Source organism: Corvus kubaryi, unplaced genomic scaffold (genome assembly GCF_017639235.1).
Source record: "Corvus kubaryi isolate FWS band 111438036 unplaced genomic scaffold, C.kubaryi_AGA036_p1.0 split3-37296, whole genome shotgun sequence".
Lineage (NCBI taxonomy): Eukaryota > Metazoa > Chordata > Aves > Passeriformes > Corvidae > Corvus > Corvus kubaryi.
In genome coordinates this window covers 2,179,525-2,192,099 of record NW_024582086.1, presented here as the reverse complement: position 1 = coordinate 2,192,099, position 12,575 = coordinate 2,179,525, and the positions used below count along the sequence as shown (strand labels likewise).

General features: G+C 39.7%; 1 protein-coding gene across 3 annotated transcripts in view; it reads left to right on the top strand.

Moving 5' to 3' along the window:
• Window positions 1-12,575, top strand: part of ECPAS (Ecm29 proteasome adaptor and scaffold) — a 61,776-nt gene that overhangs the window by 25,616 nt on the left and 23,585 nt on the right. For all 3 annotated transcript variants that reach the window (XM_042015321.1, XM_042015320.1, XM_042015322.1), the window contains 10 exons: window positions 1,402-1,482; window positions 2,207-2,441; window positions 2,982-3,073; window positions 4,858-4,992; window positions 6,944-7,109; window positions 7,564-7,736; window positions 8,199-8,300; window positions 10,039-10,162; window positions 11,056-11,201; window positions 12,271-12,325. In XM_042015321.1, the coding sequence (XP_041871255.1) occupies window positions 1,402-1,482; window positions 2,207-2,441; window positions 2,982-3,073; window positions 4,858-4,992; window positions 6,944-7,109; window positions 7,564-7,736; window positions 8,199-8,300; window positions 10,039-10,162; window positions 11,056-11,201; window positions 12,271-12,325 (1,309 nt within the window). The remainder of the gene's footprint in view (window positions 1-1,401; window positions 1,483-2,206; window positions 2,442-2,981; window positions 3,074-4,857; window positions 4,993-6,943; window positions 7,110-7,563; window positions 7,737-8,198; window positions 8,301-10,038; window positions 10,163-11,055; window positions 11,202-12,270; window positions 12,326-12,575) is intronic.

Sequence of the window (12,575 nt, the reverse complement as noted above, 5' to 3'; positions counted from 1 at the left end):
TGGTGTACTCTACTAATACTCTGAAGTATTTGATGTTCTAGAAGACAACTTGCTTTTTGTCCAGAATCCTGGCTATTTAAACAGATACTAAAAAATTAAGAAGCCAAGATTGAGTTTTAGATAACACTCTTAAATGCTGTCCCCTTGCAGTTATTTTTAAAATTTTCCTTAACATTTGTAATGTCACTAAATAATTATAGATCAGTGTAGTTTAGTCACTGCTGAGAAGAGTCCCTCAATCATGGAGGAATTAAAATTTTTTTTCGAGCAGTTTTCAAGTCGTCTTTACATGTCCTGATGGTGTATTTAAAAATCCTGGAGGTATATTTGTTTGTTGAGTTATCTCAAAGTGTGATTTTTCACATACTGTCAATAATCTGTGACTTTGGGAGATGTTTGAGAAGTCTGTATGCATTCCTTGGCACAGCTGGCTGAGATGAAAAATGACTTCATGATTTAGCATGATACTTCTCTCCTTCTGAAAGAAAAATACGTGTGAAAGAGTAGGACCAATCTGCTGGGTATGGGAGGGAAACCATTCCTCAAGGGAGTCACTGTCTGTTCACTAAATCAGATTTTCTTTAATAGTTCTGGATATCATTGAAATTAGTGTTGCAAATGATCATAGTGTGTTGAGGGGAGTGAGGATCTGTTGTCTTCTGCAGCTGCCTTGTGTGTTTACTCAAGTACAAGGCTGGCTGACTGAATCAAGCCCTACCACTGATGTGCATGTTGCCTGTTTAATAGATACATATTACTTTTCTGCAACATTTGCAGTGGGTGTCACTTAAAACCTCCTGTTTGGATGTTTTTCTGCTGGCATATTCCTGCTTGTCAGAGCTAACATTTACATGGAAAGGAGTTGCTCACTTGCTGCTGCAGCCTTCCATATAGCAGGTAGAGAGATTCCCTCTGTCTCAGTCTGAGAGACTCCCCAGGCTTGGCTGACACAGCACAGGGCACCCACCTCCCAGGACTGGGGAAGCCTGGCTGTTCTGCAGCCTCTCCAGGCAGACCTGCTATTTTAAAGCTTTCTGGCTGCCTGTCAGGGGGGAGCCTCAGAGTCTGGAAGTTCATGAAGTACTTTACTTTCAAATTCTAAAGTGATTCTTTGTTCCCTGAAAGGAAGAAAGAATGTTGTGCTCCTTCAACCTCCCCTGCTATTCCCTCTCATGCATTCAGAGTTCCCAATTTCTGAATTGATAGGGATGTAAAATAGATCAACCTGACTGTTACCAAGTGCACTGTGCCCTTTTTGTTACAGAGCTGTTACACATTTTCAGTTGCTAAGAGGAGGATTAACACAGTCATATCAGCAAAATTTCACTGACCTTCCCAACATCTCTGCTGTTACGGGTCTGTTATGGGAATGTTCCACTCTTAATATACTCTGTTGTTTAGGCCTCTCACCGAATGAAAACCCCAGCTAAATATATGACTGGAACTGCAGCGTTGCCTTTTAATCCTGCCACATTTGGGGAGGTGAGTGCCTGGTTTTCCTTCCTCAGATATGTATACCATTATTTATCTAGAGGACAGCATAAGAAGCTAACAGCTATCATAAGTCACCCTACATTCTAAAGTTCTTTGAAATACATGTTGGGATTAACTCTCCATCCTTTGTCCTTAAACGGTATTCGGAACAGGATTTGCATGGGGGGTTGGAAGGAATGTTCATTAGAGGGTTGCTCCACTGCTTTCTGCAGCATATCTAATGGAATAGCATTAGATATTAATAACATTAGATACTAGTCTTGTGCAGAGGTCCCATTATGCTCCCTAGGGCTCTTTTTCTAACAGAATTCCAGGCTTCAGTGATCTCTAGACACAAACCGAGATGGGAAGTGAGATCTGTGTTAGCAATGTGTTGAGTTGCGTTTGTACACATGCCAAATTGGTATAGGGTACAGGCTGAACTGCCTGCAAGGAATTGCATCAGCTGATGATAAACCAAAAGTCTGCGTATGATTTAATCTTTAGAGAGTGATGTAGGGTTGTCTACTTACACAGGCGTATTGCAGAAGGTGGTCCTAAGATTTGTTATACTTTATATTTGTTCCTGTCTCGATACTAACTCTTCTGTCTATATTTGATTAAAGAAAAAACTATCCAGTTTTGATTACATTGGATACAGCACATTGTCTGCTCTTTTGTCTCCTGCATGGTTTTTGACTCAGGATCATGTGTTTTTATCTCCTCTACTTAGATAGTTCTCTATCTGCGGATGTGTCTTGCTCACAGTGCTGGTGTGGTGCCAACCTCACAGAGCTTGGCAGATATGCAAGATCATGCTCCAGCCATTGGACGTTACATAAGAAACCTCATGTCTGGCAACCACATATCTTTCTCTTCCTCCTCCTCCTCCTCTTCAAAAAGTGCAGAAACCAACCCTGTACACATATATATCAGCCTTCTTCAGCAGCTCTTAGCTGGTGTTGGAGGTAAGAAGCTGTGTGCAGCAGTATCCTGAAGAATTAAGTGTCTTCTCTAACTAGAAATGAGTTGTCCTGTGCTTTGAACTTGGCTTCAGCAATTACAGAGTTGAAACATGGACTGTATACTATTTAGTTTAAACTTGCTTTCTTCTGTGCTAGTTTGTAGGTGGGAGAAAGCAGGGCTGTAAAATTGCAGCATCAGTTGACATAACAGTGTAAAATTGTGAAGCCATTGTATGTAACAGCTTCCTCACCAGTGATTGCTGTGTCTTCTCACTCTGATAATAGCCTATCTACCACAGGTGTAGTCTAAAACATTTGAATGCATTTAGAACAAATTGTTACCAGAGTGTTTCCTTTTATTAGTTTCCCTAATATGTCTGAGAAATATTATACCTTATTATTCTGTATTGTTTGTTACTCTTAGTGAATTACAAATAAATGCCTGGAAAGCCTGATACTTCTTTATCTCTTTTTAGCACTGAATGTTACATTGTTGTAAATACTGGAGTTGTTTAACACCCTGGTTCTTGAATTATTGTTTAGGTTTGCCAGTCATGTATTGTCTTCTAGAAGTTGTTTCAGTGTATCCAGAAAAACTAGCCACCAGATTTGTAGACAAAATGGATTGGATTAAGGTATTTTGAAAACCCTTTTTTTAATGTTTTTTAGGGGGATGGATGGGATTTGGCATTAGCAAAATCTGGCACATTTCCCATGGTGAAGCAGAGTATTATTTCCAAGCATGCACTTAATTTGAAATTGGTATCTCTACTCACAGTCAACACCTCATGTTATATGTATATGTACCAGGTTGTTATATGTACCAGGATGGGGAAAATTATTTTTTGGTTTTTTTGTATTACTGATTTTGTTCATTGACTTACATGTTCTAGGTAGTCTGTCATCTATCCTGCTGGTACCTAGTCATCCATTTTTTTTTTTTTTCTGCAAAAGAAAACTGAAGACAAAATTCTGCACGTCTGCATGTGTTAAAAGAAATTGTTGAACAGTGTGAATGTTTCAGTGAGAAAATGTGAATGACTTTTTAGAAGATGAGATTAATTACATCCCTAGTGGTTTTAGAGACCTTTCTGTGGTGATGGTTTTTTTCTGTTTATTATTAGCCCCAGACAAAAAAACCCCATACCCTGAAGTCTTCTTGGGAATAAGCCAAAGAGAATTCTGTTTCCCTAGATTCTTTTCTCAGGCAATTCCCTGCTTTTTCATGATTTGCCTCAAACGTCTATGATTTTTGTAGGTCTTGCGGGTTGCCATTGCTTTCACTGGGGCAATCTGGCAGAAACAAATACTTAGTCAAGGTTAAAAAACACTAGAATGTGTTCTAATAGTTTCTCTTGATGATATCTGTGCTGCATTACACTGTATGCAGGTTATCACTTCTCATTGTGGTTCGTATGCAGGTATGAACCACACAGGAGAGTACTTTAAAACATTCCTCTTTTCAGTATTCCTCATCATTTGTAGAAAACCTTTCTTTGTCTTTGGCCTAGTTCCATTTGCAGAATTAAGCTTCTAGGGGTGGTTATTGATAGTACCGAGTTTCAGAAATACTGTTGTAAATCACATTTCATGTGTTTTTGCCTTGCCAAGTGGAACTAACAGGTTGAGGGGTTTGTTAGAAGTCAGGTGTGTGATCTGATGCTAGGTTGGAGTTGAAGTTAACATTACATTTCATGAGCCTGACAGATCATTTCTTGTTTGTTTGCTTGGCTCATTTTGGTGTCTTTGTGGTGGCCCAAGGCATTAAAAGATTAGGGTGTGAATTTTTCACGGGAGTGTGTTGCATTATACATCAAATTACTGATGAAGGTAAGATTATATTGTAACAAATTACCCGAGGCTTCCAAAATTCAACTTTTTAATTATTTATTTAGACAATACCAGATCTCAAATGCGAAGTAGATAATTTTGCTTTGAGAACTGTAATTTCCTGGACATGTTTTTTTTTGTCACAGTTGGATTTAAACGGTTAACCCTCTTGAGGGTTTTTTTCCCCTTTGATTAATAAGAAGGGTACGGAAGCCTCCAGCAGCTCAGAAAAAACAGTGGTTCAGGGTGTGGGGTTTTTTAGCATAGTATGAGTGCAAAACCTGGAAGCTCTTAGCTGAAGACAAAATTTGGCCAGGAATTTGATCTGTGTGTTTTGACATGGAACTGGTGGGTGGCCCTCTTGTGGCTAGTGGTTTTCTTCCTACAAAATGCAAAATGAATGCTTTGTTGAATTGAGGGCTTTGTTTCTTAATAAGTGATAATGCTGTTTAAAGAGTGGTTTCTGAGTTAAGAACTATTTATGTATCTCCATGAGAACTTTCTTTATATATTGAAACTCTTTATGAACAGACTGGGTAAGAAGCTGCTTCCATATTTCATGGTTTGTTTTTTTTTTAAACTCCCACAGAACCTGATGAACACTAACAAAGAGGAAATGCGTGAGCTTGCAGCCCTGTTTTATTCTGTAGTGCTGTCTACCATGTCTGGAGATGAGCTTAGGGTGTCCTTGGAGCAGCTGATCAAGATGACAAAAGACAGCCATGTAACTACCTTCCTTTGTCTACTTCTTGTTTTTTCTCATGTCATGTAACTGATAGGATATTTGAATCTCACCACGTGTCCAGGATGTATTAACCTTAATCTGGATGTAAAATTAACTGACTTCCAGTTGGATGGTGAGAAGGGATTTTTTGTTGTAGGTGAGTGTGACTGATCTTTAAATAAATTAATCCCTGAAGCTGTTGTTAAGGTCAGTAGGAGGATTTCCTGGAGGTATGTCCCAAGCAAAACACAATCATGTATTTAACCAGTTTTAACCAGCTAAATAGCCACATCCTGTTGAATGGTAATGGATCACACTACCTACCTCACATTGTTTACCAGTCCCTTATTCTTGAGCATACGTAGATACCCACAGAACTGAGAATATTTTTAACCTGTTAAGTGTTCAACTCATCCCCTCCTGAGCCATAGTCGCTTCCTGGGTCCTCAATGGCTCAAGGTCTTGTGCTGTGTGAGGGCTGTGCCTTCTTCCCTCTCACCCCACATGGGCTGCTCAGCAGACCTCCGCAGCTGTGTCTTTACATGCTGGATTTGCCTGCCTCAACTTATCCTTATTTCTCTCTTTTGCCCCTGCAAGCATGGAAAAGGAGTCCTGAGAACAAATTTGTCAGGTTTCTGTGCTGGTGTGTCTTGAATCCTGCAAGGGAGGGAAAGGAGTAGCATTTCTAGGTTCTGTTTCCCCAAAATGGTTTTGTATCACTCTCTCTGAAGGACTTAAAGCGCCACCATTTTACATTGCAGGTAACAGGCTGACAAGAGGCGCTGTTTGCCTTATGTTGTAGTTGAAAAACCTGATTTATTTCGAATCTGTGAAGGCTCTGCCTGTGAGCCAAAGCCATGTCATTGCTCAGTTTTGTGTAGGGCACACCTCCTGCAGACATGAAGCCAGTACAGATGAGTCCCAATCCACCACTGCTGCTTTCAGCCCCACACACCCATGTGAACTGTGAAAGGAAAAAAAAGCAAGGTGTTCCCATGCCTTTGTGAGTCTGAGTCAGGAAGAGCTCTGACTTTCTGCTACTGTACAAAACCACTTGAATCTGTACAGCTAGGAGTGGTGGTGATCCTAGTGTCTCAGTAAGGACTGCAATGTGAATGGATAGCGAAAGTGGAGATAGGGGAAGGGCCCATCTTCTGCGGGCTTTGGTGCAGTGAGACCATATCAAGGAATGGTCCCTGGTGGCCAAGCTAGGTTGAGGATCCCATTCTGGCAGCGCAATTGCACTGGTGCAACTTTTTGTAGTGTTAAAAAACAAGAGATATGAACTAACCCAAGCTTAAGCCCCTGCACCCTTCCCTTTGTTTTGTTTTTCAGTTAGGTAGCATTTCAGTCTCACAGCCTTGTTTCTCCACAAAACCTTTTGCTCAAATTCAGTTGTAGAAATAACCATGGTCATTAAATAGTTCCAGTTCTCCAAATCAGCATTGGAGAAATTGGTGGTTTTGACATTTAATTGTATTAATTAGGTTTCACCATTTGTGGCCTGCCAAACTGTAGAGGCATTGCCTTCATTATAGGCCAGGTGTGTTCTCATTCTTAGCAATGCAAATCTAGTGCAATTACCCTCTAGTGCTTTTTACCAAAGAGTGTGTTTTGTCCCCTTAGTCTGAGTATGTCTGGTTATTAGAGTCTGTTTGTTTTGGTTTTTTTAAGTCTAGCTACCAAATTGTAGCTTTAGGCATGTGAGTGCTGGTGATAAATCATAATCCGTGCTCCTAAATCTCTTTTTAAGCTTAGTTAATTAATCTTAAAAGAACTCCATTCATCAGAGAGTACTAACAATATCAAACTCTCTGTTGTTTTATTATGTGTTAGAGCTCTGCATTCTTCTGGGTGCCTTCTGATCTGGCTTGTCCATCCGTATGTGTTTTTAAATCAGTGCTTTGTGCAAAGTGTTACTTACTTTTTGCACTGTTGGTGTTGTCTGTAGAGCCCGGAGGTCCAGCATGGATCCTTGTTGGCTTTGGGATTTACAGTAGGAAGGTACTTGGCCAAAGGGAAAATCAGAACAATGGAGCTACATGACACAGATCAACCAAATACTGCAGTCATGCCGGAACAAGAACAACTTATAAAGTCGACAACAGAGACAATAGGTAACTTTCTGCCTAAGACTTTGCTGCGTGTAACAGTTTGTTTTTTTTAAATCTACCCCAAACTAAGGATTTTTCTGAGATACCCAGCCCACAGATAGTGTAATGTTGAGTTCAATTTTTGTGATAGAATTTACAGCCTGTAAGAATGTAATCTGATTAGATGTATGTACATTTCAACAAAACCTAGGTGGACTTTGTAACATGCACACCAACACAGCACATGCAGACCAACACAATCAGTAGTGTTGTTGCCTAGATTCCTCTCAGTGTCTCCTTTCATTTTGATTTTTTTCTAGCATAATGCTTCCTACCAGCTGTAGAGGAGATAAATGCTTTGCTACTTGCATGGGTAAAATACAAGTGCCTGCCCACTGCTAAATAATAATAATAATAATAATAATAATAATAATAATAATACAAAACTTGAGTCATCCTGGCTTGCTTTTTCCTGTAGGTTCTTTTCTGGACAGCACCTCTCCCTTCCTTGTGGTGGGTGCTTGTACAGCTCTTGGGGAGATTGGCAGGAATGGCCCCTTGCCAATTCCCAATGAAGGAACAGGATTTACAAAGCTGCAACTTGTTGAAAACTTATTGTCCAGAATCCCTTCCAGCAAGGAAACAAATAAGGCAAGATTTCTGTAGTGTTGTTATGATTCCTGTTCATTTCTTGAATGCTCATTAGGTATATATATTATCTGCTGAACTCAGCCTTGTTTTTCAAAGGAATTAGGCTTTTTGTTGGCTTTAGTGAGTTGGTTAGGGTCAGGGTCTTTCTAATATTGCACTGATCACTTGTGCTTTCTGTAGTCATAAGTAGGGGCTTAAGGGATGAAAATATGAATGGTCTTAATTTTAATTCAAGAAAAATGGGAGTATCTTCTTTTGCCTGCAAATAATTCTCAAAGGTAACAGGGCATTTGTTCTGATCTGCTTTGGAAAAGGGGTGCACTGATTGATCTAAGCTGCTTGCATGTACTTCTGATACCTTGAATGAAACTTCAGTAAGGATGAGAAATAGTGGGTTTAAAGTGCATCTTCTGGATTTACAGAAAGGTTATATGATGGTGTTATTTTTCATTTATATTTAAGATGAAGGAACGAGCAATACAAACACTAGGTTACTTTCCAGTGGGAGATGAAGATTTTCCCCACCAGAAGCTGCTGCTGCAGGGTTTAATGGATTCTGTGGAGGTGAGACACTATCAATGTATTATCCTTTATATTGCAGTGAGTATTTCTCTTTGGATACTTTTTATGTAGTCTAGAGCCAGGTTTACAAAGGGAGTCATCTTTTTGTAATAGTGCCTCTGGGTTTTTTAAAACTGCCTTTAAATAGAGAGCAGAGGTAGACTTTGGGCTGGTAAAATGTTTTATGCCACAGTTTAAAAACTTGCTAGTCCAGGTGTCTGCCTCAGTCTGAGACAAATACTCATTCTCCTTCAGGAGGCTTATGGATTTTTTTTTGCACACTGTATATATAAATTCTCCAGAGCTTACATTAATGAAGCCTTAGGCCTGTACTTCGGCCTTCAAAGGTACCCTGGCAGTAGGTAATATAAATACACCTTTATCTGAACTTCATCAGCTGATATGACTCACTTGAATTAGAAGCTTGTAGGAATATATGTATCTCTTATCCATCTGTATGTATCATTGCAGTGCACTACATTCTTTACAGTACCTCAGAGCTTGTATACATACTGCAGGATGCCAGTTAACAAAATTACATAAAAGGAGCTTTTTTAGTGTTCTGCATTTACAGCTTGTTTTACCTTTCTTCCTTGCTGATACTGACGTAGGATTCTGCATTGTAGAAGTGGCTGTTGAGTATCAGGCATGCTTTGCTGAGTCCTCCAATCTGATGTGATCAAACAAGCAAGAACCATGGAATTATAGGATGGTTTGGTTTGAAACGGATCTTAAAGATGATCTAGTTCCAACCCCTCTGCTGTGGGTGGGGACACTTCACACTAGACCAAGTCGCTCAAAGCCCCATCCAACCTGACCTTGAACACTGCCAGGGTTGGCACATCCATGGGCGACCTCTTCCAGTGCCTCACCACCTTCACAGTAAAGAATTTCTTCCTAATAGCTCATTGAAACCTACTCTCAGTTTGAAGCCGTTAACCACTTGTCCTATCACTATACTTAGAATACTAAGAGTACTGAGAATACTGTGTACCCAAACTTCAAAACATGTTTCTGAGTGCAGTGTTTTTCTCCTGTAACTGCATGGGGACATTACAACTTCCTTTGTAAAAGGTGTACTTGAAAAAAAACTATTTATCTTAGATTGCAGGATGCTAAGGGCTTAATTCACCAAGTGCCTGAGCATTTTGTGCTTCTAGAGCATAAGGAAAGCGATCTAGAAGGTACTCAGAAGTTATGGAAACCAGTTCTTACAACGTAAAATTAATCATAAATAATGACAAAAAAGTGGTATATATCCTGTTCCTGAAGGCTCAGAGAATAGTGTGAGGAGGACAGTGAAGCAAAGCAAGTACTGTCTGAATCCTTTTAATGTGAACAAGATTTCTGCGTCTTTTAAGATATCAACAGGAAATTCTTTCAATACTACCTATATAATAAAGCCATAGTAATTTTCACTAATCACTATCAGCATCATTTTAACTTGGTTTTATTTTCATTCTGTCGAATTCTTTCTTTTCACCAAGTTGAACCTCTGCAGAGACTAGTAAATACTTTGTCAAAGGTATCCTTTAAAAAAAGTGTGGAAATTTTAGCTTTCATCATTCAATTCAGACAGTTTGGCATCTCCTCCTTTTCCATCAACTTCAGTGGGTCTGAGGTGCCACCAGAAGAGTGATCTTGCTGTAAGTTGGTGCTGAACATTGGGACAGGGAAACAGACTGTGGTTTTGGTGTGTGTTTAGTTAGTACTGTCAGTGATGCTCTGATGTGTTTTTCAGGCCAAACAGATAGAACTGCAGTTCACTGTTGGTGAAGCTATTACTAGTGCTGCTGTTGGAACCAGCTCGGTGGCTGCACGGGATGCATGGACGGTCACAGAGGAGGAATATATCCCTCCTTCAGGTACGCCTTCCTAATGTAGGGGCTGGGTTGGGAAATGTCTGGACTAACACTGGGCTCCATAGCTTCATTTCTGTGGTGTTTGATTTATAACAGTACATGCAAGAGAGGTTTTGTGTTTGTGGTTATATACAGGTTGTTTTACCTCGTCACATCCATCTGCTCAGAAGGCAGAAGTCTTTATTTCATGGCCTGTTTAAATAGCTTCTTATGTAATTCATTGCCACTTGACTCCGTATTTGGCTTTTTCTTTTTTGTTTGCTGTGTTGAGTTAGTTTTGAGTTTTAATACACAAATCTTTTAAAATACCATTTTGAAGCCTGAACAGGAAAATAAGGTTATAAAATCAAATTGCAAGTGTTTCCCAACAACTTCAAGTGATACAATTAAGTGAAATTTACATGCAATAAATGCAGAAATTTTATTTAAGTACTAAGATTTTGTACCCATTGAAATACAAGTGTGACAAAGTGCTAACTTCAAATCAGGCAACTGTAAATATCAGCCTCAGACCTGCAAACACATTTTAATTTTGTGAGAGTGGTCTTAGATGTCTAGTGTACACAAAGCTGAGCATGTGGTAGAAATTAAGGCTTGCCATTGCTCCAGAGATTTTGAGTCCTAACAGAAAAAGAAAAATAGTGCCCTGAGTCTTAGGCAACGTGAATGTTCTTGGCCACAGGCTCTGAAACATGTTCATGAAGGTTTAGGACTCTGTACTTCTATTATTTGTTCTACTATTATTATTTTCCCAGTGACTCCAGTGACTTCCTAGATAAGCAGAGATAAAGGTGTCACCTGAGTACTTTTGGGTTTATTAGGTTTTTCGTTATTTTGATATTAAAATGGGTGATTCTCAAAGCTCCTCCCCTGCACCTTTATTTTTTTTCATATAGGTTTGAAAGTGAATGACGTGGTTCCCTGGGTCCTAGACCTTATTTTGAATAAGCACATCATCAGTCCCAACCCACATGTTAGGCAGGCAGCTTGCATCTGGCTTCTGTCGTTGGTGAAGAAGCTGAGCGCCCACAAAGCAATTAAGGTAAGAAATATACCTTTTCCTAGCACTGGCTCCTTGCCCCTAGTTTTTGCTTCTCACCTTGTTTCTGTCCCTTCCTTCCCCTTCACTTCTACTGCCTCTTTTCTGCCCATGCTGGTGCAGTCCTTACTGAGGTCTTTTTGAGACATGGCCTGTCTTTTGTTTCTAGAGGAACAGATTATCTGGCAGATGAACAAGGGTGTTTGTCACCTTTGTAAACATCTGACTTGCATCCAAGTCAGAGTAACCTCAGTGTAAATAGCTTTTATAAGATGCAGTAGCAGTACATCTTCCCTTTGGAAGAAGAGATTGCTATCTGTGTAGTGTTTAGGATTTATATTTGGAAAATATTTAAGAGAGGTCTAGGAGGGGAAGGAGGAGAACAACTGAACTAATTTGTTTCATGGTGTTTATCACAACTTTGGTACCTAGGAGCAGTTAGGTGCTTCAGGTACTGTGGTTTTTTTGGTACGCTTCAGGAACCTTGTATTTCAAGTGCTTGTCTGTAATGAGGGAATGTGAAAAGTCCTATACAAGGACTAAATAAAACATTCTCAACCAAAGTGTCCTCTATCTGCATAGAGGCACTATTCACTGTGATAGCACCAAGTAACCATTTTATGCTCTCCCAGTATTGATAAAGAGCTTTGGGACAAGCTGCTTTGCGAATGTAAGCTGTTACATATAAAACATTGTCACGTACTGCACTCATCTAACAGTGCGCCTTGTAGGAAGGGTGGTAAAACTCACCAGGTCAGGGATGAAGAAAGCCCCGTCTGGCTGCAAGCCAGATTTATGATGCATTGCTGCTTTGTATTAAACAAAGAAAATAAAATATGTGGTTTACTAATGGCATGGAATATGTATATGGTGGGCTGGACAATTAATTGTTATGTTCTGTGAGTGGCAGTCAGGCTGCTACTTGTGTGTCTGGAAAAAAGGGCAGTTCTTGTCGTAGGTGTAGCTCAAATAGGCAACTCCATTGATACAGTAGCCTCTGTTTACCTGTTAGAAACTTGCCTGGAGACTAAACAAAGTATCCAAAATAATGTCCTTTTTTCTCATCTTACAGTCTCATCTCAAGGATATTCAGAGTGCGTTTGTTTCAATTCTGTCAGATAGTGATGGTAAGTACTATTGTATCTTAAGAATTGTGTATTTTGGTGTGTATCCATCAGACTGGAGGGAACCTTGGAACAGGCAGAAAGTCAACTACACTCAGTCAGCGTTAAAAGATGACTGTAGAAACTTCCCATTTCTTACATTAATAGGAGTGATTTCTAGGCATCACATAAGAAGCACAGCTTTTTTGTGTGTTTTGCTAAAAAGCACACTGCATTTGCCCCTTCAGACTGTAGTAGCAGAAGTGGTATTACT